Source organism: Pongo abelii, chromosome 3 (genome assembly GCF_028885655.2).
Source record: "Pongo abelii isolate AG06213 chromosome 3, NHGRI_mPonAbe1-v2.0_pri, whole genome shotgun sequence".
Taxonomy (NCBI): domain Eukaryota; kingdom Metazoa; phylum Chordata; class Mammalia; order Primates; family Hominidae; genus Pongo; species Pongo abelii.
In genome coordinates, this window is record NC_071988.2 from 191,044,310 (window position 1) to 191,072,104 (window position 27,795).

At 38.4% G+C, this 27,795-nt stretch overlaps 2 protein-coding genes across 11 annotated transcripts in view; one reads left to right on the plus strand and one right to left on the minus strand.

Moving 5' to 3' along the window:
- PALLD (palladin, cytoskeletal associated protein) overlaps window positions 1-27,795 on the plus strand; it is a 339,690-nt gene that overhangs the window by 297,934 nt on the left and 13,961 nt on the right. For 3 of the 7 annotated variants that reach the window (XM_054554684.1, XM_054554688.1, XM_054554690.2), the window contains 6 exons: window positions 3,839-3,974; window positions 7,507-7,605; window positions 9,489-9,539; window positions 11,407-11,628; window positions 16,635-16,784; window positions 26,808-26,902. In XM_054554684.1, coding sequence (XP_054410659.1) covers window positions 3,839-3,974; window positions 7,507-7,605; window positions 9,489-9,539; window positions 11,407-11,628; window positions 16,635-16,784; window positions 26,808-26,902 — 753 coding nt within the window. The remainder of the gene's footprint in view (window positions 1-3,838; window positions 3,975-7,506; window positions 7,606-9,488; window positions 9,540-11,406; window positions 11,629-16,634; window positions 16,785-26,807; window positions 26,903-27,795) is intronic. The other 4 variants (XM_054554689.1, XM_054554686.1, XM_009240443.4 and 1 more) reach the window with 2 other exon arrangements.
- CBR4 (carbonyl reductase 4) overlaps window positions 5,625-27,795 on the minus strand; it is a 126,052-nt gene continuing 103,881 nt past the window's right edge. For 3 of the 4 annotated variants that reach the window (XM_063723721.1, XM_009240441.3, XM_009240440.3), the window contains one exon: window positions 5,625-7,693. In XM_063723721.1, the coding sequence (XP_063579791.1) occupies window positions 7,602-7,693 (92 nt within the window). In that variant the 3' untranslated portion in view covers window positions 5,625-7,601. Of the gene's footprint in view, window positions 7,694-23,054; window positions 25,296-27,795 lie in introns of those variants that run through there. The other variant, XM_054554699.2, reaches the window with a different exon arrangement.

Here is a 27,795-nt window from a genome sequence, read left to right on the forward strand (position 1 = left end):
CCTAGGCAACAGAGTGAGACTGAGTGTCAAAAAAAAAAAAAAAAGTAGAATAATCAGAGTTTTTACTTGAGCCAAAGACTAATTGTAATTGTACCCTTTGAAAGGATGAATTACCCTTGTGGCAGGGACACAAACCAGGGTGACAACTCTATGGAATGTTCCAGAGCAGTTGTTCTAAGTCCCTTTAAGAGTCAAATATACTGAGAAATGCTTCCCAAGGAACAGGACTTATTCTACAGTGAACAGACAGGTATTTTCTTGTCCAAGGGAACTTGTGGCTGACTTTTAAAAACCAGTTCTCTGCTCCTCCGGTTGAGATGACCTGTTCTGACCTTGATGGTCCCCCTGTCCCCCCTTTCTTTCCCATTTGTGCTGAGAACACAGCTCTCAGTGTAGTCTACCTGCAGAAACACAGTGGTGCCTTCTGTCATCAAAGGCTGCTCATCAGCTCATAGTTGTGCAATGGTTTACATCGCACAGACTTACAGTAATGGAACGTGTGTGTTCCCAGTCCTTGCTGATGTAACAGAGAGCTGGCTGTCTTCCGTTTATCTTTAAGGTGACTTCAAAACCTAGCTCTTCTAGTTCTCAGATATAAGGCTGTAAGTCAAATGCAGAGAACTTTACTTCCAAAATTGTATAATTTTTACGTGTCCTGAGCCTGACTTTTTACATATGGTCTGATTTCACATGGCTCTGGCACAAGTTTTCTTGGCTGAGGAGGGGAAGGGAGAGAGAAATCAGAAGTAGAAATAGACAGTACATCCATTCACTCATTTCGGAAATATGATTGGAGTGTCTGTTCACAGCACTGTGATTAACAAAGGAGTCATGCTAAGGGAGAGAGAATATGAAAAAACGATAGTAGAGTGATAGATGCTATCAAGAAAACAAACATGATAGATGCTGTCAAGAAAACAACTAATGGGACAGGCTTAGTCAGGGACATCCTTTCCAAGGAGTCATTAAGCTAAAGACTGATGATAACAACCCCAGATAAAGGAGTAGGAGGGGAGAGAGGTTCCAGGCTTAGGAAAACTAGCAAACTATGCACGTGTTTGTTAAAGGATTGCATAGTACTAGAAATTGAAGGTATAAATAATTCCTATGGTTCTTACTGTCTCAGGGTCTCCCTAAATATCAAAATCAGTTTGTAAAGTCTAGTGTTACCTTATTTGAACTTCAGGGCAAATGACTAAAAGGGACAAACCTAGAATAGCAGGTTTTAATCAGCATATTTTCCACTGTAGGTATCAGAAGACTCAACTACAAGGAGATTCGATGCACAGGGTTTACTGACTTATGAAACAAGTCTAGGGTAGGGCAGTTCCATGGTAGGTTAAGACAGTGCCCCCAAAACATTATCAGGGCCCAGGTACTCTCCATCTTTTCAGTCTATCATCATTGGCACATATGGGTTCTCCTCTTACAGTTATGGAGTGAACAATGCCGCTTTTGACATTGCATTTCTGACACAGTGATATGCAGTGAAAGAAGAGGGGCATTTCTTCCTTCTGTTTCTTTTCAGAGATGAGAGAATTTTAACTAGAGCACGTCCACCCTCTCACTCCCCCCCACTCCCCCAGTCTCATTGGCTGCCTTTGTCCAAGCTATTCACTCTCGAGGGGATTGAGACCATTTAAATTGGCGTACATTAATTACCCCCTGAGTCTGGGGAGGGGGATCACATTTCTATAAGCACATTGAAGGGTGAACACGCAGCAAAATCAGGAAAAATTCAGCAAGGAAACAAAGGGGAGTGGCCAAGAGGAAAGAACGGCTGTTGGGAAGACCAGGAGCACAGGCCTCAGGAGTGCATGGCATCATGACTTAGGAGGGACGGTGGCAGAGTCTTTACAGGATCCTCAGAGTTTCTGCTGCATACTTAGTGACTGTTTTGTTCCCAGCACTGGTGGGTGAAATGGTGAACCCAGTGTTTAGGTACATTCTTAGCCTTACTTATGCTTTCTACTGTATCAGTGAAGTGACATGAGGCACATAGTGCCTTGACGCTTTGGCAGTAAAGTTTTTGTTTGTTTTATTTTGTGTGTGTGTGTGTGTGTGTGTGTGCGTGTTTTTTTTTTTTTTTTTTTTTTTTAGACGGAGTCTTGCTCTGTCGCCCAGGCTGGAGTGCAATGGCGCAACCTTGGCTCACTGCAACCTCTGCCTCCAGTGTTCAAGCAATTCTCATACTCCAACCTCCCAAGTAGCTGGGACTACAGGCGCCCACCACCACACCCAGCTAATTTTTGTATTTTTAGTAGAGACGGGGTTTTACCATGTTGGCCAAGCTGGTCTCAAACTCCTGACCTCAGGGGATTCACCCACCTTGGTCTCCCAAAGTGCTGGGAATACAGGCGTGCGCCACCACACCCAGCCTGCAGTAAACTTTTTAAACTTAGAAATATCTTATCATGAACTATGTAATATAAATAAGGAACTATATACAATTTATATGTCTACCTTAATAAAATGAAATTCTTATCCATCTCTAGTACCTTTGAAGCCCCCATGTGACCCTCCCCAATTGCATCCACTACTCTCCCTGAGACGTAACTGCTACCCTGAAATTTCTGAGTTAATCATTCTCTTCTCTTCATGGTTTTACCATGTATGTATGCTCCCCTCAGTTTCTTTCTAAAACTTTTGCATGTATCACCTAGAGAATTTGTTCAAACACAGATTGCTGGTCCCCAACTCTGAATTTGTGATTCAGTAGGTCTGGAGTGATGCCAAAAATCTGCATTTCTAACAACTTCAGGTCATGCTAATGCTGCTGGTCCGGGGACCACACCTTGAGAACCACTGCTGTAGCAGGGGACTGTTTTGCTTTTGCCTGTTTATAAATACAAGTATATTATATATAGTCTTCTGTGACTTGCTTTTTTTCACCAGAACTTTGTTGTTGAAGTTCAGCTTTGTTGATATGGGTAGTGATAGGTCAATTCATTTCCCCATTGCTTAGTATTCTATTTCTCATTAATTTTTGTCCACTGCCCTATGAGGGAAAAGGAAGAAAAATAGGAAGCAACTTGCTTAAGGCACCAACAGAAGTGATTCTGTACCCCTCAAGCATCCAGCACCAATGACCCTTGGCTCACATAGCTCAGGTCATTGTTACTGCCTTTGGAAGGAAAGAGGCAGTGAGATATCACCTGTCCTAAGAGCCCTGGGCTCACCAGAAGTTCAGGAGGCTTCGGGACACCAGGCACAGCAGGACCTGCAGACCTCCCAGGGCCCTCTTGTATAAAATAGACCTCAAATAACATTGGCCTACCCTAATCAAATCAGGATATAAGGGGATGGAAGGGAAGGTAACAAACTTAATATCGATTTCAAATGGGCTAGGCACTATTGTTGAATAATGATTACAAAGCACTAGAAGACTGAATAAATGTATGATAGAAATACGTTCTCTTTCAACCTCTCAACATTTATATGTGGTATATATTTTTTTAAAACTTGCCCAAGGTCACAAACTTAATACGAGATAGAGTCAGATTTTAAACCTAGGTCTACTTACAAATCATATCATTCTTTCACTTTATGCTGCCGCCTCGCTAAGACTAAAATGTAGGCCTTCCCCACCCTTGGCATCTACCTTCCCACTAAGGCATACTCCCCTAATGTATGTGAACCTTCTCTGAAACCTGCATCCAATTAGCGTTACCTGAACCAGCTTTCATGGTTCTTTCCATAATAGTGGCAATAGATGTAGCATAAAAAAGAGTGGGAGTGACATGCTGACACCTTGCACTGTCTTTGTTGGACTTGAACGTTTGACTTGGATTTATATGCCTGACAACTAACTATACTGCCTTGTGTTTTTGTCCTGCAGAGGATTTCCAAAGAAGGCCAGTAGAACTGCTAGAATAGCCTCCGATGAGGAAATTCAAGGCACAAAGGATGCTGTTATTCAAGACCTGGAACGAAAACTTCGCTTCAAGGAGGACCTCCTGAACAACGGCCAGCCGGTACTGATAGATTTGGGACCTGGACTTGGAATGTTAGCTACCCACATACCTTTCCTCCTTTCTCTAAGACTTAGGTTCTTGATATTTGTCCACAACATCATCATTATTATTATTATTATTTTTGAGACAGGGTCACACTTTGTCACCCATGCTGGAGTGCAATGATGTGATCACAGCTCACGGCATCCTTGACCTTCCAGGCTCAAAAAATCCTGTGACCTCAGCCTCCTGCATAGCTGGAACCACAGGCACATGCTACCATGCCTGGCTAATTTTTTATTTTTGTAAAGACAGAGTCTCCCTATGTTGCCTAGGCTGGTTTCAAACTACAGAGCTCAAGCGATCTGCCCGCCTCGGCCTCCCAAATTGCTGGAATTACAGATGTGAGCCACTGCACACAGCCACATTATTTTATTACCCTTGAATCTCAACATTTCTCTTGATATTAGGATTTGAATCCAGAGACAAAAGAGAAAACGAAAGGCCTTCCTTCTATTCAGTCTTCACTGCTTTCTCCTATGCATAAAACCGTTCTAAGAGTGAAGAGAGTAAGTGGGAAAGAAAGGAAGAAGAAGGGCAGATATATGGTTGGGAGTGGAACAAATGAGCAATGCCAACGGTAACAAAAAAAAAAAAAAAAAAAAAAAGGAACACAGGGATTCCATTCTGGCTGATAGGGTTGGGGAGGGATGGAGAAGGTGTGCTTTGGAATGGTTTGTATCTACCCAGAAACAGCGAACTGCAATTAAAGTATCAAAAAGAGAATTTGTTTTCCATGGTATGTACTGCTTATACACACACACAAAAAAATCTACTAGAGAAACCATTGGGGAAGTTCTGTTCTGTTCTTTTCTCCCAGACTACTATTAGATATTAATTCAGCATCTGAAAGAGTAAAGGCTGTTCCAAAATCTTGTTCTGGTTTGTTAGAGCAAGACAACTGTAGGAAAAAATAATTATTTTACAGCTGCAGAACTGTAGAGTACCTAAATAGATTTGGTAAAATATATAGATAAGATGTTTTCTCCACTGAATTTAAGTCTTTCCTCATCAGTTTTGGTTTTTTTTTTTTTTTCATCTTTTGTTGATGCTATTCTTTTAAAATACTCTTTTCTTTTTAAAATACTATTTCCAGAATATTTTAAGGGGATGGGAAAAGCAAATCTAGAAAATAAGACTTACCAGGTAAAGGAGAGGAACCTTCTGTAGCTTTATTAAGGAATTATCACCGGAAAAATTTGCCTGGCTCTTCAGTACAAGACAAGGATCTTTTTGTATAAAATCTCCCCTTCAGACACCTTTTTCAGAGTAGAAAGCTCTCTATAATTATGTTTTCTGAGAATTTTAATTATCAAACATTGATAAGTAAAACTGTGAGAACAGACCACACTTGAAAGCTGGAGAGCAGAGGAGGGGTGCTGAATGCTGATTTTAGTTATTAGGGTATCTTAATCTGATTAAGAAAGATTAAAATTTGAATGAAGTTTTGTGTTAGTTACTCATTTCACTGAGTATAGAAGATTTTCACAAGAGGAAAATATTTTCTCCCTGAAATAAGTGATTGCATGTATAAATGTACATACTCTGGAAGTTTTCCCTGGCTCTGTCAACTAAAGCCTTTAAAAGATTAAAATAGATACATATGGGAACTTTTTCAAGCCAGGTAAGGCATCACTCCAGCTTTTTTTTTTTTTTCTTTTTGGCTATCTATGTCAATGTTCCTTATGAACTAAGATTCTCTTGGTTAAGGTAAGACTTCCGTAAGCTATTGGTCAACCCACATTATATATATTGTATGTATATTTATATTCATCTGTTTAGCAGTGAATAACATTCACAATAAGTTCCACAGGTATCCACATTTGAGAGCTTAAAATGACAAGTAAGATTTCCCTTTTTAGAAAATGGGATTCTCAACCAACTTTTTCCTAATATTATATATTATTCTCTTTCTTATCTTTGGTGTCTGTAGACAAGGGCTTTTATAGCCAGATGGCATAGTGACTTAGAAACAAAACTGTGAAGTATTTTTGGCTTCTAGTGGTAGCAGGTGCATTCTGGTGAAGGAATAGATATGAAATTGATATTTCTGCTTATAAGGAACAGAGTGAAAATCACTCCAGGCCTGGCTTTGATGTATTACAATTCTCCATGAAAAGATTAGGGAAGCTTTTTAAGAGATCAGGTATTTAAGACTCTCTTTGAAAATTGAATTCACTGATTTTTTAATAGGTGTGAGAAAATTAATTTAATAACATAGTGGACTCAGATGCTTCATGCAGCCCTCAGCCTCCTACCTCTGCCTCTTCTTGTCCTCTGACCTTTCCTTATTAAGTGAAATAATTTGAACTGCAGGACTATTTGTCATTTGGTACTTGACTTGTTTCACTTCCCGGTTTCAGCTGGGATTAAGACCAGCAATTACTGGAAATTGTAAATTTACCCAACATATTTTCCTGATTAGAGAGCTTCCAAACGAATTTGCATTTATATTTAGAAGTTTGGAAGTTTATCTGAAATAATTTCTGTACATTTTTTAGATTCTGCCTTACCAATTCTCTATTTCTAATCAAACACTTGCTTATAAAATGCCCCCGATGAGGCAGGTGGTATCTGAAAGTTCCTTCCAGACCTGTAAGTCTAAGGCACTTTAGAATGAGTATTCAAGAGCAGGTATCACCCCAATAGTCACACAAAAATGCCCGCATTTCTTATGTATAAGAATGGCGTAGGTAAAACAGTTTGGGCCAGTTCCAAAGTGCTAGCTGCGAGATGCAAGAACACTACCACTTTCTCTGCCTGATGGGCAAGCAGTCTGCTTCTGCGTCAAGTCAATTGAGGCTGTTAGCTTTGGCAAGTGTCTTGCATAATCCTGTTGCTAATTCAGCCATGTGCATCAGTCTCTGTGGATTATAACAGTTGCTGCCAATCTCCTACATTACACAGCAGCCTGGGAAATGCTCTTAGAGGTAAGAACCCCATCACTGCCAGTTCATCCAAATCTTCCTTTAGCTAACATTTACTGAGCACATACTGTTAAATGACTGATAGAATTATTTCCATTAGCGATACCTGTTCTTTTTTTTAGTCAGTTTATTCTCCTTTTGAGTATCTTTGTTTTTTCTTTCAGTCAGTATTAGAGCTGACTTGGCTGTTCTGAAGCTGATGGATGACTATAAAAATAACATTTCTTTTAAATTGTATTTTGCTGTTTAAATATCTTTTTTTCTATGTTTTTCATTAAGGACATGACAAATCTTCTCTGTGTGGTTTCTGCCTTGTTGCTTATTGCTCACTTTAAATTTGTGCTGTACCAATTGGTGGCTCTCTGGATTAGGCCATTAGTACTAGAAAGGGAGGTAAAAAGGTAGAACAACTGAAGCAAGAAAAAGAAATATGCAGGTATCTGAAGCTGGAGAGAGAATACTTACAGAAAATCATGAAAGTGTGTTGTTTTTTACTCTTTTTCATAGGGCAATACATATTTGTGATTTTTTTCTAATTTTGTATTTTTGTGACTTATTTTGTTTAGAGGTTAACATACGAAGAAAGAATGGCTCGTCGACTACTAGGTGCTGACAGTGCAACTGTCTTTAATATTCAGGAGCCAGAAGAGGAAACAGCTAATCAGGTACCATGTTGCGCTGGACTTCTTAGGGTAACATTTATTCTGTCCCCTTTTTCCATCTTCCTTATGGATACTGTTCTTGGGATGAGTTCTGTGGAAAGTAGAGGGCAAGTCACAGAAAAGCAGTATTAATATCATCAGTCAGCCTCACAGCTAATTTTTATTGAGCACATACTATGTTAAGTGACTGACAGAATTCCTTCCATCAGTGATACCTGTTCTTTTTATCTTCTTGATTATTCTCCTTTCCAGTACCTTTCCATTTTCCTATCCTATGTTTTATGCAAAATAATTTTGTGTGGAGAAACACATTTTCGCTGACACTGTCTGAAATAACTAGTAAATATTTCCCATTAGAGTTGGCCCTTGAACAACACGGGAGTTAGGGGGACCAACCCCAAGCACAGTTAAAAACCCACATATGGCCGGGCGTGGTGGCTCATGCCTGTAATTGTAGCACTTTGGGAGGCTGAGGTGGGTGGATCACGAGGTCAGGAGATCGAGACCATCCTGGCCAACATGGTGAAACCCCGTCTCTACTAAAAATACAAAAATTAGCCAGGTGTGGTGATGCACGCCTGTAGTCCCAGCTACTCGGGAAGCTGAGGCAGGAGAATTGCTTGAACCCGGGAGGTGGAGGTTGCAGTGAGCTGAGGTTGTACCACTGCACTTCAGCCTGGCAGCAGAGTGAGACTTCGTCTCCAAAACAAAACAAAACAAAACAAAAACAAAAACAAAACAAAAAACACACATACAACTTTTGACTCTTCAAAAACAGCCTACTGTTGACCAGAAGCCTTACTGATAACAAAGAGTTGATTAACACGTATTCTGTATGTTATATGTATTATAGACTGTACTCTTAAAGTAAGCTAGAGAAAAGAAAATGTTACAAAGAACATCTTAAGGAACAGAAGATACATTTACAATTCATTAAATGGAAGTGAGTCATCATAAAGGTCTTCATCCTCATTGTCTTAAATTACAGTAGTCTGAAAAGAAGGAAGACAAGGGGTTGGTCTTGCTTATCTCAGGGGTTGCAGAAGAGGAAGAAAATCCATATATAAGTGGACCCATGCAGTTCAAACCTGTGTTGTTCAAAGATCAACTGTTTAGTCTTAATATCTAGTCAAAATAAAATAGAAAATATTATCTCTTTATTTTCTTTCACATATATACAGATGCTTTTCAACTTAGTATGGGGTTATGTCCTGATAAACTCATTATAAGTTGAAAATATTGTAAGTTGAAAGTGCATTTAAGGCTGGGCGCAGTGGCTTACACCTGTGATCCCAGCACTTTGGGAGGCCAAGACCGGGTGGATTACCTGAGGTCAGGAGTTCAAGACCAGCCTGACCAACATGGTGAAACCCCGTCTCTACTAAAAATACAAAAATTAGCCGGGTATGGTGGCGTGCGCCTGTAGTCCCAGCTACGCGGGAAGCTGAGACATGAGAATCGCTTGAACCTGGAAGACAGAGGTTGCAGTGAGCCAAGATCGTGCCACTGCACTCCAGCCAGGTGACAGAGCGAGACTCCATCTCAAAAAAAAAAAAAAAAAAGTGCATTTAATACACCTAACCTACTGAACATCTTAGGTTAGCCTAGTCTATCTTAAATGTGCTCACAACACTTACATTAGCTTACAGTTGGGCAAAATCATCTCACACAAAGCCTATTTAAAATAAAGTATTGAATATCTCATGTGATTTATGGAGTCCTGTACCGAAAGTGAAAAGCAGAATGGTTGTGTGAGTACTCATAGTACCGTTACTACCAAATGCGTATTGCTAACACAAAAGTTTCACTTAAGGAAAACTGGAAATCTTGCTGCATTCTTATTATTTCTATTATTAGTCTTCACATCTTTTTTTCTACCATTACAGGACACTGGTTCTCCTCATGCTTCTGTAGGGAGTCCTCTGGATGGTCAAAAGGTTAAGCTTTTCACCTTTCTTCTCCTTCCAGTCTTTCACTGTGTCTGTTTTCTTCTGTTCTTGCTGTTTTACGTGTGTTTCTATCTTTTCTGCCATATATTAATTATAAATGCTATGACCAGTGTCTGTTTCATGTAATATCAGATACACAAAATTACTGCAACATGAGTTTTTTTGTCACGTATTTACCAGCTTGAATTTATTTATTTATTTTATTTATTTATTTATTTATGTATTTTGAGATGGAGTTTCCCTCTTGTTGCCCAGGCTGGAGTGCAATGGTGTGATCTCAGCTCACTGCAACCTCTGTCTCCTGGGTTCAAGCGATTCTCCTGCCTCAGCCTCCCAAGTAGCTGGGATTACAGGTGCACACCAACATGCCTGGCTAATTTTGTATTTTTAGCAGAGATGGGGTTTCACCATGTTGGTCAGGCTGGTCTCGAACTTCTGACCTCAGGTGATCCACCTGCCTTGGCTTCCCAAAGTGCTGGGAATACGGCATGAGCCACAGTACCTGGCCTCCAACTTGAATTTAATTCTGTCATTAGTGGATACTCTGAACATTAAATCAAGAAAAATTTTTCATTTGTTATACCTTTCTATGGGGAACAAAAGTGCTAATTCTTCAAGGGATTAATTTGATAGTAATTAGATGAAGCAAAACAACTTGTAGTATAACTCTTGCAGTTTTATTCATACTGTTGTATTTCTTCCCTCAAATCAACAAACTTGTTTTTTAAACACTGAGTAACTTCTTTAAGAGAAAACATAGTTAAAATTATCTTTCATTTAATATTAAATAGGGAATATTTACATAGACTCCCTTGTCTTCATTGCACTTTTTTGTTTTGGAGATAGGGTCTCACTCTTTTGCCCAGGCTTGAGTGCAGTGGCACAATCACAGCCCACTGCAGCCTCGACTTCCCAGGCTCAAGCAATCCTCCCACCTCAGCCTCCCAAGTAGCTGGGACAACAGGCATGTACCACCATGCCCAGCTATTGTTTTTTTAAATTTTTTGTAGAGATGGGGTCTCACTTTGTTGCCCAAGCTGGTCTCAAATTCCTGGCCAGAAGCAATCCTCCCACCTCGGCCTTCCAAAGTGTTGGGAATTACAGGCGTGAGCCACTGTACCTGGCCTTTATTGCACTTTATAGGCAAGGAAATTGTAGGATCCACCTTAATCACCACAGGAATGTTGATGGGTTGTTTTTTTTTTTTTAAAGCAAAACTTTGGCTAGACTGTCAGTCCTATTTTTTCTTCTAAAGATGGTGGGTTCCTAACAGCTGCAGAGCTGAGGAGGAGGCCCTTGCAAGGCAGGGATTGTTAGAGGTGGGGGAAAAAAAACAAACAAACATTTTTTTTTCTATTATTCTTTTACTATTTTTTCTATTACCATTTTTTCTATTATTCTTTTACTATAATTGTATATAATATGGCAGCTGCTTGCCACATGTACTATGTGGAGAGATGCACCACCCTGCATCAGCTTTTACCCTACAGAAGGAAATCAGCGTTCCATTATATTTCATTGTTATCAACAGTTTAGGAATACATAGCTTTGCTTTTGCCTTTTTCTTTCCTTCCCCTTCTTTCCCCTTGCCTGAGAGAAAAGAAGGAAAAAAAAAATTCATCTTTCTTACCCCCCTCTTTTTGGATGATAGGACTTGAAGACAATCTGAAATACCACATAAACTCACTTCCAGATGTTTTTTGTTTCATATGCAATTGAATTGGGCTCAGACTGTGTTTTTAAGCTCTATGATAAAAATATCACTGTCTTCTAGGGCCTTATTGGGGGGCAGGGATAGACTTGACACTTTGTCAGAAGGGATTGAGTCTGCTAACTTAAACTTTCCTTGATTCAGGAATACAAAGTCTCCAGCTGTGAACAGAGACTCATCAGTGAAATAGAGTACAGGCTAGAAAGGTCTCCTGTGGATGAATCAGGTGATGAAGTTCAGTATGGAGATGTGCCTGTGGAAAATGGAATGGCACCATTCTTTGAGATGAAGCTGAAACATTACAAGATCTTTGAGGGAATGCCAGTAACTTTCACATGTAGAGTGGCTGGAAATCCAAAGCCAAAGGTGAGCTGGGAGATGGAGGCTTTTTAAGAGTCATTCTCTGAGGAAAGGTTTAGCTTCCAAAATATAGCATGCCGGTAGGAGAAAGAGATACAAATGATCTTTCTCAATACCCACAATATAAAGGGTTTTAAATATTCTTAAGTTCTGGGCCATCTTCAGGAGGCATTAGAAACCAAAAAAAGTGGCTGGGGGAGTGGAGTTTGGGTTTGAAGAATAGAGTAGAGAATAACTAACAGGGAGCTCTTCACACACCTATATCATTTATTCCTCATTGTTATTCCCAAATCACAAATAACTAAACTGAGTTCTGTGAGGTGAGTTTCCAAGGTCAGAGAGCTGGTGAGTGGCCAGGCCTGCATATGAACCCAGTGCTCTGTACCATACAGAGAAGTAATGCTCACCACTGGTTGTAAAAACTTCCAATCTTTAATCAAAAAACCAAGGCTGCTTATATTAATATTTACAGAGGGAGGTGGGGTGAAGAATATTGTTTAGAACGGATAATGACAAATTCTGATACCATGCAGGACTAGAATGACCTGGATGGGAGCCCTCTCCATACAAACATGGAAATGCTGGATAAGGAGCTGCCCTATCTTTAAAGGAAGGACTAGAATAAACTGTTTAATAGCCCAGCAAGGCAGTAAACAGGAGTACACTTTTCCCTGAGCTTGAGTGAAAAGAATAAAAAAAGGGAAAAAATTAAAACCCCTAACTACACTATCACATGATAGGGAGCCAAAAGCTGAGAAATGTGAAATTTAGTGCTGGATGATTAAAATTCTTAGAAGCAAGCAAAAAGTTGCCTTATATAAAGGTAATAATATGTGAAGAAATAACCACAAGGAGAGTTGTGTTAGGCCATTTTTGCATAAAGGGATTCCTGAGACTGGGTAATTTATAAAGAAAATAGGTTTTATTGGCCAAGCATGGTGGCTCACACCTGTAATCACAGCATTTTGCAAGGCCGAGATGGGTGGATCACCTGAGGTCAAGAGTTCGAGACCAGCCTGGCCAACATGGTGAAACCCCATCTCTACTAAAAATACAAAAATTAGCTGGGCATGGTGGTGAGCGCCTGTAATCTCAGCTACTTGGGAGGCTGAGGCAGGAGAATTGCTGGAACCCAGAAGGTGGAGGTTGCAGTGACCAAGATCGTGCCATTGCACTCCAGCTCGGGGTGACAACAGTGAGACTCCGTCTCAAAAAAAGAAAAAAGAAAATAGGTTTTATTGGCTCACAGTTCTGCATAGTATACAGAAGTATAGTACCAGAATCTGCTCCTGGCGAGGCCTCAGGAAGCTTACAATCATGGTGAAGGCAAAGGCGAAAAAGGTGAATCACACAGCAAGAGAGAGAAGTGGTGGAGGTCCCAGACTTTTAAACAACCAGATCTCATGTGAACTAATTGAGCAAGAACTTATCACCAAGGGGATGGTGCTAAACTATTCATGAGGGATCCACCCCCATGATCCAGTCACCTCCCGCCAGGCCCCACCTCCAACACTGGGAATCCCATTTCAGCGTGAGATTTGGAGGAGACAGACATCCAAACCATATTAAGAGTCAATAGTACAAGAAACAGAAAAACAGAAGGCCAAGTATTGCACAATATTGAACAATCTTAAGTAACCTCTAAAATAACTTCACAAAGATTGAAACAATTTTTAAAAGAATGGAAACTATAATGAAAGAACAAGATAGTACCAAAAAATACAAATTTATAAAATAAGCATAGAGCAATGTATTCAATGCAATAAAAAGCTTAATAGTGGCATAAAATGAAAGAGGGAAAAGTGATAAAAAATACCTGACACTTTTAGGTGTTAATTTCCTATAGCTCCATGGCATTGTTTTGTTTTCCCACTATGGCAAGTTTTACCATCATATACTTTTCTTAAAACTGAATTGCAACGCCAAAGTCAAAGATCAAAGAAAATAGCCTTGAATTTTCAAACCCTATATACTTCCTAATAAAATGGGATTTTTAAAATAAACTCCATTGTTATAGAAAACGTTTTACAATATTCTTGGCATAATCTGTGTTAACAGCTGTGTATTCACAACATGCTATCAAACGCATGTATTAAAAGTAAATTTGTAGCTTATGAACGAAATTCAATAAGAATTATATCTTGAACTTCCAAGATATTCACAAAAAGATTCCATATTACTTTCAAACCTTACACAAGGCTTAAGATCACTGATCAGGTTCTAAGATTATTGATTCTTATAGAATACTACATTAACATGAAAGATGGGCTTTTGTTTTTAATATGACTGTACTTTTTTCCTAATATAAATTTAAATGTTTCACAGCTAGAAGGGACTTAATTGTTTAAACTTTTTATTGTTAAATGTTATTCTTTCATCCGTCCTTCCTCTCCCTCAACCTTCATTCTCCTTCCCATTGTTTTCTTCCCTCTCTCATTTATTAAAGGTCTACTTTGGCATATGCCACATAAATTACATTAGGATTGTTAAAGTATGGAATATTCATGTTTAAAGAAATACATGTTTTTTAGGCTTATGTTTTAAAAATATTTTATTCCTCCCTTGACATCCTTGTTCTAGTTGAGCCATAGGAAGACTGAAAATAATTTCTAATTTACCCTGTTCTCATTCTTGTGCCCTCCCGAATTTCTCCCTCCATTTAGTAGGCTTGGTAAAATTTTGGAAACATTTCTTAGATCTTATTTGAAAGTTGCATGCCAAGTATAATGGAGGTGAAAAATATGATTAAAGTAAAGAAATAACTCAAGAACTGGCATTGTGGCAAGAATGCAAAAGGAAGAAATTGTATACTTATTACAGCTTCTTTTTTCCATCAGAAATAGTCAACCATAGCCAGGCACGGTGGCTCACACCTGGAATCCCAGCAGTTTGGGAGGCTGAGGCAGGCAGATCTCTTGAGGTCAGCAGTTTGAGAACAGCCTGGCCAATATCGTGAAACTCCATCTCTACTAAAAATACAAACATTAGCTGAGCATGGAGGCGCACACCTGTAATCCCAGCTACTCAGGAGGCTGAGGCAAGAGATTCACTTGAACCCAGGAGGCGGAAATTGCAGTGAGCCAAGATCACACCACTGCACTCTCTAGCCTGGGCGACAGAGCTAGACTCGTCTAAAAAAAAAAAAGTCAACTACTAAAAAGTAAAATAATTATGAAGTATGATACTTTACATAATTTAAGTTTTACAACTGAAAGTTATTAGTCTAGTTGATGATTACTTTTTAGATTCTAGAGTTTAATACATAATATAGTTTCTGTAAATTTGGAGCTATCTGAAAAATACGAGTTTGAAAAGTTAGAGCAGTCATATCCTGATAATTCATCCATCTATTTAGTGCTATATATTTCTGGTCTTTTCCTTTCTTAGAATGGAGGTTTCAAAAAGATTTTTCAGATTCAAATACTTTGACAGACAGTTGAATTTGAATGTCAGTTTATGTTACCAATTTACATACTGATTTATATTAAGGAAGAAGTTTGTTTTAACAACTAAAGGGTCTAAAGTATATTTATTTTGTTAGGAATCAGTTAGGAATACTTTTGGCTGCAAGGAACAAAAAATGACAACAAAGAACTTGCGGTGGCTTAAAAAAGGAAAGGTTTATTTGCTTATCTAATAAGTCTGCAGGTGGGGTGATGTAACTATTAATTCAGCATCTCAGCCATGTTAGGGCTGTTGGCACTGTGATTCATTATGATGGGCCTATCTTTCAACTGTGTTGTTCATAACTTAAATCAAAAATAATAATGAACTTAGCCAGGCATAGTGGCTCACACTTGTAATCCCAGCTACTCTGAAGGCTGAGGCACGAGAATTGTTTGAACCTGGGAGGCGGAGGTTACAGTGAGCCAAGATTGCACCACCGCACTCTGCACTTCAGCCTGGGCAACAGAGCGAGACCCTGTCTCCAAAACAAAACAAAACCTTAGAACTCAGACATCCATGGACAACTGGTTTTGTTTAAAAGTGAGGGAAGGAAGGAGGACCCTTTGGACTACTTAAAAATATTGTGTTTAATCAAAATTTACTTTTATTTTTTACATTTTTTCTTTTGAGACAGGGCCTCAGTCACTTAGGCTGGAGTGCAGTGGCGTGATCATGGCTCACTGCAGCCTCAACCTCCTGGGCTCAAGCAATCCTCCTGACTCAGCCTCCCAAATAGCTAGGACTACAGACATGCACCACCACACCCAGATAATTTTTTTTATTTTTTTGTAGAGACAGGGTCTTATTATGTTGCCCAGGCTGGTTTTGAATTCCTGGGCTTGAGCAATCCTCCTCAGCCTCCCAAAGTGCTGGGATTATAGGTGGGCATGAGCCACTGTACCTGGCCCACATTTAATTTTTTATCAACCCAAGTTACATATCTAAAAATTATTATACTTTTCAATACTACTGTGTTTTCTTTAACATAATGGGGATAGGTGACAAACATTTAACCTTTGATCATATGCTTCCTGGCCCAAAAATAAAGCAATAGTATTCCACCCATCACCAACCTTTAGTCATTACCTCCCTCCCTACCAACCTCTTTTATTTGTCAAACACAATTCATTGAAATGATTAGAGTTTGGGGTCTGCTTTTGTTCTCCAAAACAACCTTTTTACCTTTATTTTATAAACAATACATTTTAACTGCTGGTACATTTGAAAAAAGAAAGAAGCAAAAAGAAAAATGGCCTGTAATGCCACTTCATAGAAATAATCATTGCCAAAATTCAATATATCCCTTCATATAAATAATATATGAATGTAAGTGCCATATTTTTAAAAACAAAAGGAAGATATATAATTTAAAAACTCAAATAGAATTTAAATTGTTACCTGCTTTTTTTCACTGAAAAATCAATTCCTTAGTCAGGTATTTGGTTTAACATTTTAACATGAAAACTCAGATCAGCTCTGCAAACCACACTGTTACTATTTTCAGTTCTCCAAATAGAGTAGGAATACACAAACTCCTAATCTTTAATCTTTGTTTCTATTCACAGATCTATTGGTTTAAAGATGGGAAGCAGATCTCTTCAAAGAGTGATCACTACACCATTCAAAGAGATCTCGATGGGACCTGCTCCCTCCATACCACAGCCTCCACCCTAGATGATGATGGGAATTACACAATTATGGCTGCAAACCCTCAGGTAAAGAAGGGTATAGGTCTGGGCTCAGTTCTGTGTCTAGTGCTTACAGGCATTTGATTGGACAAAGGAACTATTTAAAAGGTGAAGTTAAGACGTTTCTTTGATTTATGAAACTATTTTTCCAAATTCTACATCCATCTTGGTTTCAGAGGATAGAAAAATTCTTTGTTTCATGAATATTTATTCCATCAGGTGTTATTCTACTCCTTCCACAAATATTATTAAGGGTCTAATATGTACACACTTTCTATGTGGGTGATGGGGTTGCAGTAGTAGACTGGACAAAGTCCTATGGTAAAAAATAAGCAATTAACAAATAATATAACTTCAGGTAGGATTACATGAAGAAAATAAAGGAGAAAAAGAGAGTGAGTGGCATGCATAGGCTGTATAAGAAAAACTTAACAAAGTAAAATATTTTAGAAGAAACACATCAGTGGGATTTAACGTGCAAGTGTAGACAAATGATAATTTTGTTCGCATTCAGGTTTATCAGTTTTCATCAAAATGTTTTCTCTTGTATTTGCCTTTAGACTTAGGGTCAAAAAATCAGTTGCCTTCTTAGAATTTAATAGGAGGCTGCTGGGTATCATGTTGCCAGTTCGAGCCTGCAAATTCTTTTTTATTATGTTATACATTTTAGTCACTATGCTGGATATAGGGGATACAAAAATGAGTAAAAAGTTATTCTGTACCTTAAGAGCTCAGTGTATGACAGGTAGTTTTATTAAAGTCTGCAAAAGTAGTATAAATAATACACTTTTAGAAAGAAAAAAGAAGGCATGGTAAAATGAGCAGTTTTCTCTAGAAGTCATCTTTTTAGAATCTCTGATCTATTTATATCATTCCATATTATTTCTTTTGAAGAAAATATTTAGTATTAGAAAGTATATAAATAATTTTAATGACACTGCAAACTTTTAATTAAAGTTTCTGGCCCAGGTGCAGTGGCTCATATCTGTAATCCCAGCACTTTGGGAGGCTGAGGCAGGTGGATTGTTTCAGCCCCGGAGTTTGAGACCAGCCTGGCCAACATGGCGAAACCCTGTCTCTCCTAAAAATACAAAAATTAGCCAGGTGTGGTGGTAGGCACCTGTAATCCCAGCTACTCAGGAGGTTGAAGCATGAGAATCACTTGAACCTGGGATGCGAAGGTTTCAGTGAGCCAAGACTGCGCCACTGCACTCCAGCCTGGTTGACAGAGTGAGACTTTGTTTTTTTTTTTTTTTTTTTTTTAGACAGAGTCTTGCTCTGTTGCCCAGGCTGGAATGCAGTGGCGTGATCTCAGCTCACTGCAAGCTCCGCCTCCTGCGTTCACACCATTCTCCTGCCTCAGCCTCCCTAGTAGCTGGGACTACAAGCACCCACCATGCCCGGCTAATTTTTTTTATTTTTAGTAGAGATGGGGTTTCGCCATGTTAGCCAGGATGGCCTCGATCTCCTGACCTCGTGATCCGCCCGCCTCGGCCTCCCAAAGTGTTAGCATTACAGGTGTGAGCCACTGCGCTTGGCCTGAGACTCTGTTTCTAAATAAATAAATAAATATTGTTCAATGTTTATTATATTCTAATATTCCATGGTCATATAAATATATTTTTCTGCAATAATATTAAGATCAGAATGAAAACAGGTTATCCAGCTAATCAGGTTGTGATAGAGCGCAGCAAACTCTTCACTGTTAATGAAAAGCTTCTATATTAATGCATATTCTTAAAGTTCTAAATGTTTTAATCAATGAATACATGACCATCACCCTGAAAAGGTCTAAATCACTATTAAGAAGTTGCATTTTAATGTTTGTGTTCATATTTGATATATATGAAGAAACAAAAGTGGAACTTGCTTTTTTTCCTTTTTTTTTTTTTTTCTTTTTTGAGACGGAATCTTGCACTGTTGCCCAGGCTGGAGTGCAGTGGCGTGATCTCAGCTCACTGCAATCTCCACGTCCTGGGTTCAAGCAATTCTTCTGCCTCAGCACCACCACGCCCAGCTAATTTTTTGTATTTTTAATAGAGACAGGGTTTCGCCTCAGGTGATCCACCTGCCTCAGCCTCTTTTTTCCTTATTATATTTTCAGTGCATTTCCTTGACATTAACAAATTCTAGCTTTTAGTTTAGTTTTCTGCCTGTTTAAGAAAATGGTAGAGAACTGACAAAATCCAAAATTTTTCTTTGTGTTGGGTCGTTTATTCCTCTTTTGCCCTAGAAAGGCTGGGATATATTATGGGATGGAATTATCTGTGGTCCTTACGTATTTGCCAACACTGGGAACCTGCTATTAATTTCAAGGCATTTTTCTTAGCATGTTTTAAATTGTTATTGGAATAAGCCATTTTATAGAACAAAAGAACATAAACGTAAAACTGCAGTTGTGAGTCTGCTTAGTGTCTTCCTCAAATTACAGTAATGCATTTTCACATGTGGAAAAGTTCTCAGTGAGGAAGGACTGACTCAGTGCTCATGGCCAATGGCAGTGAGCAGAGTTTAAGACAGCAGGCCAGCCTTGGGGGTCAGTAGTCTCCAATCATTTAAACTCTCTTGACAAATTATTATGAAGTCACTAGATGAAGGTGAGCTGCTGAAAATCTCGCTTGGATCATTCCATATTACATACATATAACATCACATTGTACCCCACAAATATATACAATTATAATTTGTCAATTAGAATAAAAAAGAAATTTTTATTTATTAATTTAGAGACAAGGTCTTCCTTCCTCAGTCACCCAGGCTGGAGTACAGTGGCATAATCATGGCTCACTGCAGCTTAGAACTCTAGGGCTCAAGCAGTCCTCCCATCTCAGCCTCCCAAAGCACTGGAATTACAGGCGTGAGCCACTGCCATTAGCCAAAAATAAATTTTTAGAAAATAAATGTAATCTTACCCAAAGCCCAATATATAATGCCAAAAAAAAGGAAACCCTTGTAAACATAGGAAAAAAAGGAAAGGAAGGAAATAAAAAAGAAATGTTACTACAAATACCAAGATTGTAGGGCAACACTGATGATACCGAAAAACCTAGGATGAGGCCGGCAGGCCATGCAGTACAGGGGTTAAGAGCATGAACTTTGGCATCAGGCAGATCTCAGCTGGAATTCTAGCTCTGCCCCTCACTACCTGTGTGACCTTAGCAAGTCACTTAACTTCTCTTTGCCTGTTTTCTCCTTCGTAAAATGAGAATAATAATAATAATAATAATAATAATAATAATACAGATTTAAATAGTACATGTAAAAAGCATTCAGTTTACCTGGCACATACTATGCTTTCAATAAATGCTAGTTATTGTCATTATTTTAATTCAGAGACAGTAACTACCCCATCTTAAAGCAACAGGCCTACAACAGAAGCCTGTGGAACCAGATGTAAAGGATCAGTTCCATGTCTAGGTACTCCGTTCCCACAGTACTGTCAGAAAGTAAGCAAGTCAATTTGGGATGGAATTTCTACCCAGTATGTTGTTGCTGTGTGGTCTTCTGACCTCCTGGCTTTTCCGTTTTATCACCTCCATGGGAAAGGACTTAGGCAGCAGATGTGGCTGTGCCACAACTGCCACAGCTGTGGGCTTGGGTGGAGGAGCTGTGAGCTAGAGGACGGCCACACCCATAGCACAGCTGACATCAGCCACACATGAAGCTGGGAAGCTGCTCTCTGCTCTCAGCACCCTCAGGGCCAAGAGAAGCCCCAAAAGAGAGTGGTTACTGCCCTCATTCCAGGCCCCAGAATTCTCTGCTTTGCAAATCCCAGGCTGAGCCCCATGGTTAACCCTCTCTGGTTCTTTGCTCTACCCTTTGGAGAGAAGACAAAGCAATGAGAAATGGACAAGAACAGCCCTCATAACAGAATATCCTATCCATCCTGTGATTTCAGCCAAGGGTAAAATAACTACTCTGGGTCTATCAAAAGGAGCAAAAAAAAAAAAAAGATTCAAAGAACCCAGGGCATCACAGTAACCAGACCAGTTTCTAACACTACCTATTATAGTATTCCAACCGACTCCAAAGATCAGTTGACACTCCCAACATCTTAATTAAGGGGATAGGGCTAAGAGTCTTCTTCACCTGAATAATCCAAGACAGGCAAAAGGAAGGGAAACTCATGAAGTCTAGGCCTCAGTGTGTGTAGATGTGTATATCCCACTGAAATTGCTGTGAGAGAATTTCGATATTTATGCCACTTAGCAGTAGTAGTATTTGTTCCAAGTTTCTGAGCATGTTGCCTGGTTGATTTTAATTCCAAGAGTAAAACCCCTTCTTTTCTGTCTTGGGGTCTTCAGTAACTGGTATGTCCAAATATGGCAGATATAAGTTCTGTGAGTCATCACTTAAAAATTGGAGTGAACTTTACTATCCATTAGAAAAACAAAGTGGCATTTAAACCATGACCAGTTGACAGACCATTTTTCTACCTAACTCTTGGCATAAGTTACCATTTGTTGCTGTAAGGATGCCATTCTGGAAATGTTTAACGCTGTTAGAATCTCAACTTTACAACATCTATTACCGTATATTAAAACTTTTTTCTTATAATTTATGAATTAAGACATGAGTTTAAATAGTCATATCATAAAAGGCGGTGAAAAAAAATTCAAAATAGCTAAATCTTTCAAGATATAGTAATCCCAAAAGCATAAAGTATAGTTGACAGAAAACTGAAGTTGACTCCTTACTTCCTTAATGCCCTTTAGTTACCTTAAATTTTGAAATTTTAAAGTTATTTGGGTTTAGAAAAAAAAAGTATTTGGGTTTGAAAGGGAGAATACATGTATGTTTTCTAGTACACTGTAGCCCAGATGATATGAAATGACCAAGGAAAAGAGGAAGACTAGAGTGGAAAAATTAGTTCAGTAATGAAACACAGACGGTAGAGCTCTCCTGAGCAGTGGAAAATAATTACAGAAAGCAGCCAAGAGAAGGGTGAGAACCAAGGAGGGAGGAAAATCTTAAAGTTCAGCAGAATATTTTATAGAATATGATATTTTTCCACCTGGGTTGATCTTTTGGGAATAAGAAAAACGTTAGATATTGTTGACTGCATCCAAATTCTACTTGGGATAGAACACACAGCTCTAAACATATACTGGGCTGTGTATCACACTCGATGTGTGTAGCTCAAGCAATTCATAAGAGACCAAAGTAATCACATAGTTTAGCAAAATAATGAGTGATTGTGCAGTTTACACCAAAGAGAATGCCAAAATGAGGATCACAAATACAGTTTATTTTAGACTCTAATCCTATCTTTAAGAACAACTACATCTAAACACGAATGTTTTACTTTGTTTTGTTGTGTTGCTAAGTTACTTTGTATTGCACTTGGATTTTGGAATGGCTATTTTGCAGTCTGATGTTTCCTCAAACTGCATTATGTATACAAGTGGCAAGCTTTTATGAAGACCTGTGTGCCACAAGTTAAATTTCATAAACTATGAAATATAAATGTTATTTCCATATTACATAAATAATTGGCCTTGCACAAGGTATGAAATAATCTTTACAAGCTGGATGTTTAATACAGAATCACTTTAAGAATTCAAACTTATTTGTAATATAAGCTTTAAACTCTGTGGATTTGTTTGGAATAGAAAAGTAACACACAACTGAGTTAAATATAAAATGTTAGTTTGTTGCTTGTGTTTTGTTTTAGCATTATAAGGTTTCCTGGCTCATTTCAAGCTTCACTTTAAACATTCCCTTCCCTTATTCTTATGTTAATGGTAAAGCAGATAGAAATGAGAAAATTAATAAAAGCAAATGCAGCAGCATTAATGTGCATCAGAGCCTACTATGATTACCAGAGTTAATAGGCATATTATTATTAAAATCACTTATTGCTAATTCTGTATGACCTTTGTCAAAAATAGTATGTTCAGACTTAAAAACCTGAACTTTCTATTATGCACATGGAAGGCATCTTTTCAAAAAAGCTTCACTGAACTCTGGGTTTTTTTTTCCCCCAAACAAAAACGACAAAGTTATACAACTTCTTAGTTTGGATGCTCTCTAAATGCTCCTGGTTATGTATTGGTTAGTAATATATTTAGCCAATAACACTATATAAATCAAACTAATAATTCTGCCTCCTGAAGACCACACCTTCACCTTTCATGTTCAGAAGTGAAGGTTGGTATCAGAATAGAGAGATTACAAATGGTAACTATTCCTTTTTCTTAAATTTGGGAAGTTAAGGAAATATTCTGTGGCAATATTTGTATATATAGGTCTAAGCAGTAGCAGCAAAAACCCTGAAAACAGTGTAGAAATGTGTGACCTTTCCAGAGTAGTATGCCAACCTGTTTACTTTTTTTTTTTTTTTTTTGAGAGGGGAGGAAGAGGCAGGCTAAGCATATCAAGGATCTGTTTAGAGCTGAATAGGGCATATTTCCTCCTCCACATCAAATGCAGCCATCACACTAACAAGTACATTTCAGTATGATTGTGCTTAGCACCTTTCAAGCACCAGCAGAAGTTAAAAAAGGTTAATCTGCTTCCCACATAGTCTGCCTCCTATGCCAAAGGTATTTTGTTTTTCCTTTGGAGTAAATTACATTCTAATACCAAGAAAAATAAAATTCCATTACATAAACAATTCTAAAGGATGCCTCAAAACTGGTTATTATAATTATATCCATAGTGACTGCTACAATAATTTAACATTTTGAGCATTGGCTTCATGCAAAACACAGTGCTGCCAGGTGCTTTACAAGTATTAATGACTTTAATCTTCATAAGAACCCATTAGGTATTAACTATATGGCCTTGTTTTACAGAGAAGGAAACTTAGAAAGATTAAGCTCCCTGCCTAAAGTCACTCACCTGTCAGGGACAGCAGAACTGGTTTACAAACTTAGACTGATTCCAGAGCTACTGAATGCCATACGAAGGTATTTAAGGCTCATTCCAGGACTAAGAGCACTAAGTGGCAGGGGAGATATTGGTTAAATATGAAGGAATTTTAAAAGGAGGTAAGCATATACCTCACGTAAAGTATATTCACATGGAAATTCTTGCTGGGGTCCGCCAAGCTGCTGGGGCTCCTAGAAACCATCTTGATGCATGTCCATGCACAATGTCTTAGACCCATGATAACACACCAGCTAGAGGAACTTAACAATGATGATTTATGATGTCACATACCATTTGATATTTATAAGAGCATTTAGGTTACATCATTTAACCCTTAAAACATCCTTGTGAGAGATATACGTAGCATCCCTATTTGTACAGAAGAAGAAACAAAGGCTTGAACAAATTCAGTGATTTGCTCAAAGTTTTAGGAAAAGTCAACACTCAAATCCAGGTTAGTGAGGTGGGTTTGTTTGACTGTTTGTAACAACCCATACCTCCTTGTCCAAATTCAAGGTTAAGTCTGAATTTAACTTACATTATATCTTTTTCTAACCACATAAATGATTAGTTCATTTTAACTTACCGTGGATCTTCTGGGCTTCACACAAGGAAGGGTATATCCAAATTATAAGCATTTCATCATGGAAGCCGCAAAGCACATAATAAGGAAGCCATATCCCACATCAGGACAATTGAAGCTATTTGTGTAAAACAATACACACACTTTCCTTGTCCTCAACCTCCAAAAAGAATCATTAATTTTATGTGTTCATTTGTTATCTTGTATGATGCATCAGTTGGATAGTTCATGATGGGGGTCTTCTAAGCAAGTTATATCTAGATTTTCTATAGCAAGTACAGATCTGGAGAAGTTGGATGAAATTAATTTTTAGATTTCAGGCTAGTTTAGGGAATCCCAAATGTTTGCCAAGAGTTTAGCATAAGAATCTGTATCAAGTGGCCTGTGCTTCAGATACAGTTAATCTGAGCTAGAAATAATTCTCCTTCATAATGTTAGACTTCATGTCTCCTTGGAAATTTTCAGGAAACACAGTGTTTTAACTGTGACCTCAACAGCAAACACCGTGAATGCCAGAGGGAGTCATATATGTAGTGGTATAAAACTAGTTATGTTTGTTTCTTTGTGATGACCTCTCTTTGGTAATTCCTCATTCTTCTCCTGTCTGTATTACATTCCTATGTGTCTTTGCCTTTTCTGGGTGGTTATAGCCCTAAAGAAGTCCAGGTTTTAGGAGACCTAGAGAGCCCCCCCAGTTAGAGTCCTGCCCTTCACTGAATCTTGCTATGGGATTTTTCTCTGCATTCCCTCCACTGGTGCCCTCACCCTGACCCCCACTCCAGTCTGCTCACAGTTGGAAAGCAGTTCTTCAAAACACACAGAACACTGCAGCTTCTGTTACCTGTCTCTATAGGCAGCTTGCAATGAAAATGAGAGCCAATGGAAGAATTTTATTCTGAGTGTAAGTGCATGAGGGCTTCTCATCAACTCTGAGCTAGAATTCAGTAAGTCTAATCATTGATGGTACATCTGCTTCTTGTTTTTCCTCTCTTGCTGTTACCTTTGGCAGTCATCAACATTTAGAAGCACATCTTCTCATTCTTCTGAGAAAGTGAAGGAGAAAAATCATCTTTTTTGCTACTCTGCTGGTAACAGTGAAAAAAAAAAATTAAGAGAAGGAGCTGAAACAAAAACCAAAGTAACAATGTGTGGGCTTACCCATGTCATCTGGGTGCCCTGAGTATTACTTGTCTGTTCACATATGACAGCATTTATCAAACTCTTTTTTTGCTTTTATTATGTTTAATTGACACAATGCTTATACATATTTATGAGGTACAGTGTGATATTTCAAAGCATGTATACAATGTGTAATGTTCAAATCATGGTAATTAGCATATCTGTCACCTCATTTATCATTTGTGTTGGAAATACTCAAAATCCACCCTTCCAGGTATATGAAAATACACAATAAATTATTGTTATCCTATAGTGCTGTGAAACACTAAAACTTTTTCCTCCTATGTAGCTGTAATTTTGTATCCATTAAACAACTTCTGGCTATCTCCCCGACCCCACCACCCCATCAAAATTTCAATTGACAAATTTAAGAGATAAAAATATAGGTTTTTTTAATTACATAGGCCCTTATCATATGACCCACATATTTTAGGTATTTAACTGCTTCTGGTTTTTAAATCTCAAATATGTTCATTTCATGAGAACATGGCTTCATTTAGTCATGAAGCTCTCCTTATCATCGCACTCATACTTCTTACATAACACTCATTTTATCACGCTCATTTTAATATATGGTTTGGGGAAGGGATGCCACTAACTTTTTTTTTTTTTTTTTGAGACAGAGTCTTGCTCTGTCGCCCAGGCTGGAGTGCAGTGCCACCATCTCAGCTCACTGCAACCTCCGCCTCCCGGGTTCAATCGATTCTTCTGCCTCAGCCTCCCAAGTAGCTGGGACTATATAGGTGTGTGCCACCATGCCCAGCTAATTTTTGTATTTTTTTAGTAGAGACGGGGTTTCACCATATTGGCCAGGCTGGTCTCGAACTCCTGACCTCATGATCCACCCGCCTCAGCCTCCCAAAGTGCTGGGATTACAGGCATGAGCCATTGCGCCTGGCCAGCCACTAACATTTAATTAGTATATTACTATATACTATATATTAGCATATTACTATAATTAATATATTACTAAAAAGAGAAAACTGAAATCATCTAGGTTTGATTTCAGAATTGGCTACAGCTGGTAGATGACCATGAAAATGGAATCTTCACAAGAGACTGATGTCCTCCTGCCATATTTTACAATTCAACATCATGTGTTACGGAGACCTTTGCAGGTTACAATTAATCAAGGGTTGTCATTTTAAATACCATCCTAGATAAAACAGTAAAGCTTATTTAAGAGTTCCAAAAAAAGACCTTATCACCTTCAAGTTCTTCAAGTAAAAATAGTTTTACTGAGGCACTTAACTCACAGGGAAAGTGTTTTTCTGAAAAGGGTTAGTCATTACTCAAATGGCATACTGAATTTGTTATGAAATAATGTCTTATAGAGAATAGGACAGTAGGCATGATAGTGCTTAGTGGTTAATAGTTTTAAATAGCAAATCATTTATTTCCTGATATTTCTACAGGGCCGCATCAGTTGTACTGGACGGCTAATGGTACAGGCTGTCAACCAAAGAGGTCGAAGTCCCCGGTCTCCCTCAGGCCATCCTCATGTCAGAAGGTATTTAACATGTTCCTTCCCAGAAGTGTTACTATTATTTTATTTATTACTATAAATTTAGTACTATTAGAATCATCATATAACCACAAAAGTAAACATAATTGGAAGACAGAATATGAATACAAACCTGAAATGTGTGGCTCCTTGATTATTATGCTCCTTTGCGATGCAGAATGGGAATGGGAACAAACATTCGCTAATGTGTGCTAAGCCCATTCAGATATACTATGAGTTTGTTAAATATACATATTTTATAGACAAATAAATCAAGACTCAGCACTTTTAAATGGCATATGACAGTACTACTAAATGGTACACAAATGTTGGAAACCAAACTTCTCTAACCAACAGCTGTGTGAGTTGACCATTAAAAGCTATTACCACTAGGTTTCTTAAAATCAGCTCATGTATTAATGTTCATTTTTCAGCCACTTAGTTCAAAACATAAGACCATTAGACTACAAATCTTGTAGGTAAGATCTGTCACGTTTTAAATACTCAGATATCTGCTAGCAATAGAGATGCTTTCCATTCCTAGTAGTTCTGAGTCTATGCAAGGACACACTGATGGAACAATGGTAGGCAGAGACAGAGAAAGGATACTACTTCTTAGTAATAAATTTGCACTTAAAAAAAATTCAGTAAGTCAACCATCCTGTCAACTTGGCCTGTTTAGATATTTTATAGACAGAATATCCTCAAATAGTCCTGACTCTAAATTACAGGCCATAGGTGCAAACTCCTTTAGTGAAGAGAATACATAGTTAGCTCAGAGAGAGTACGCAGGAAAACTGACTAAACATCAAACAAGTGGTGTGTCTATACCTCCTTGTGTGACTGGATCCACACAGACTTTTGTTCAACATTTGGAAGACAGTTCTGGCACCAGAGCA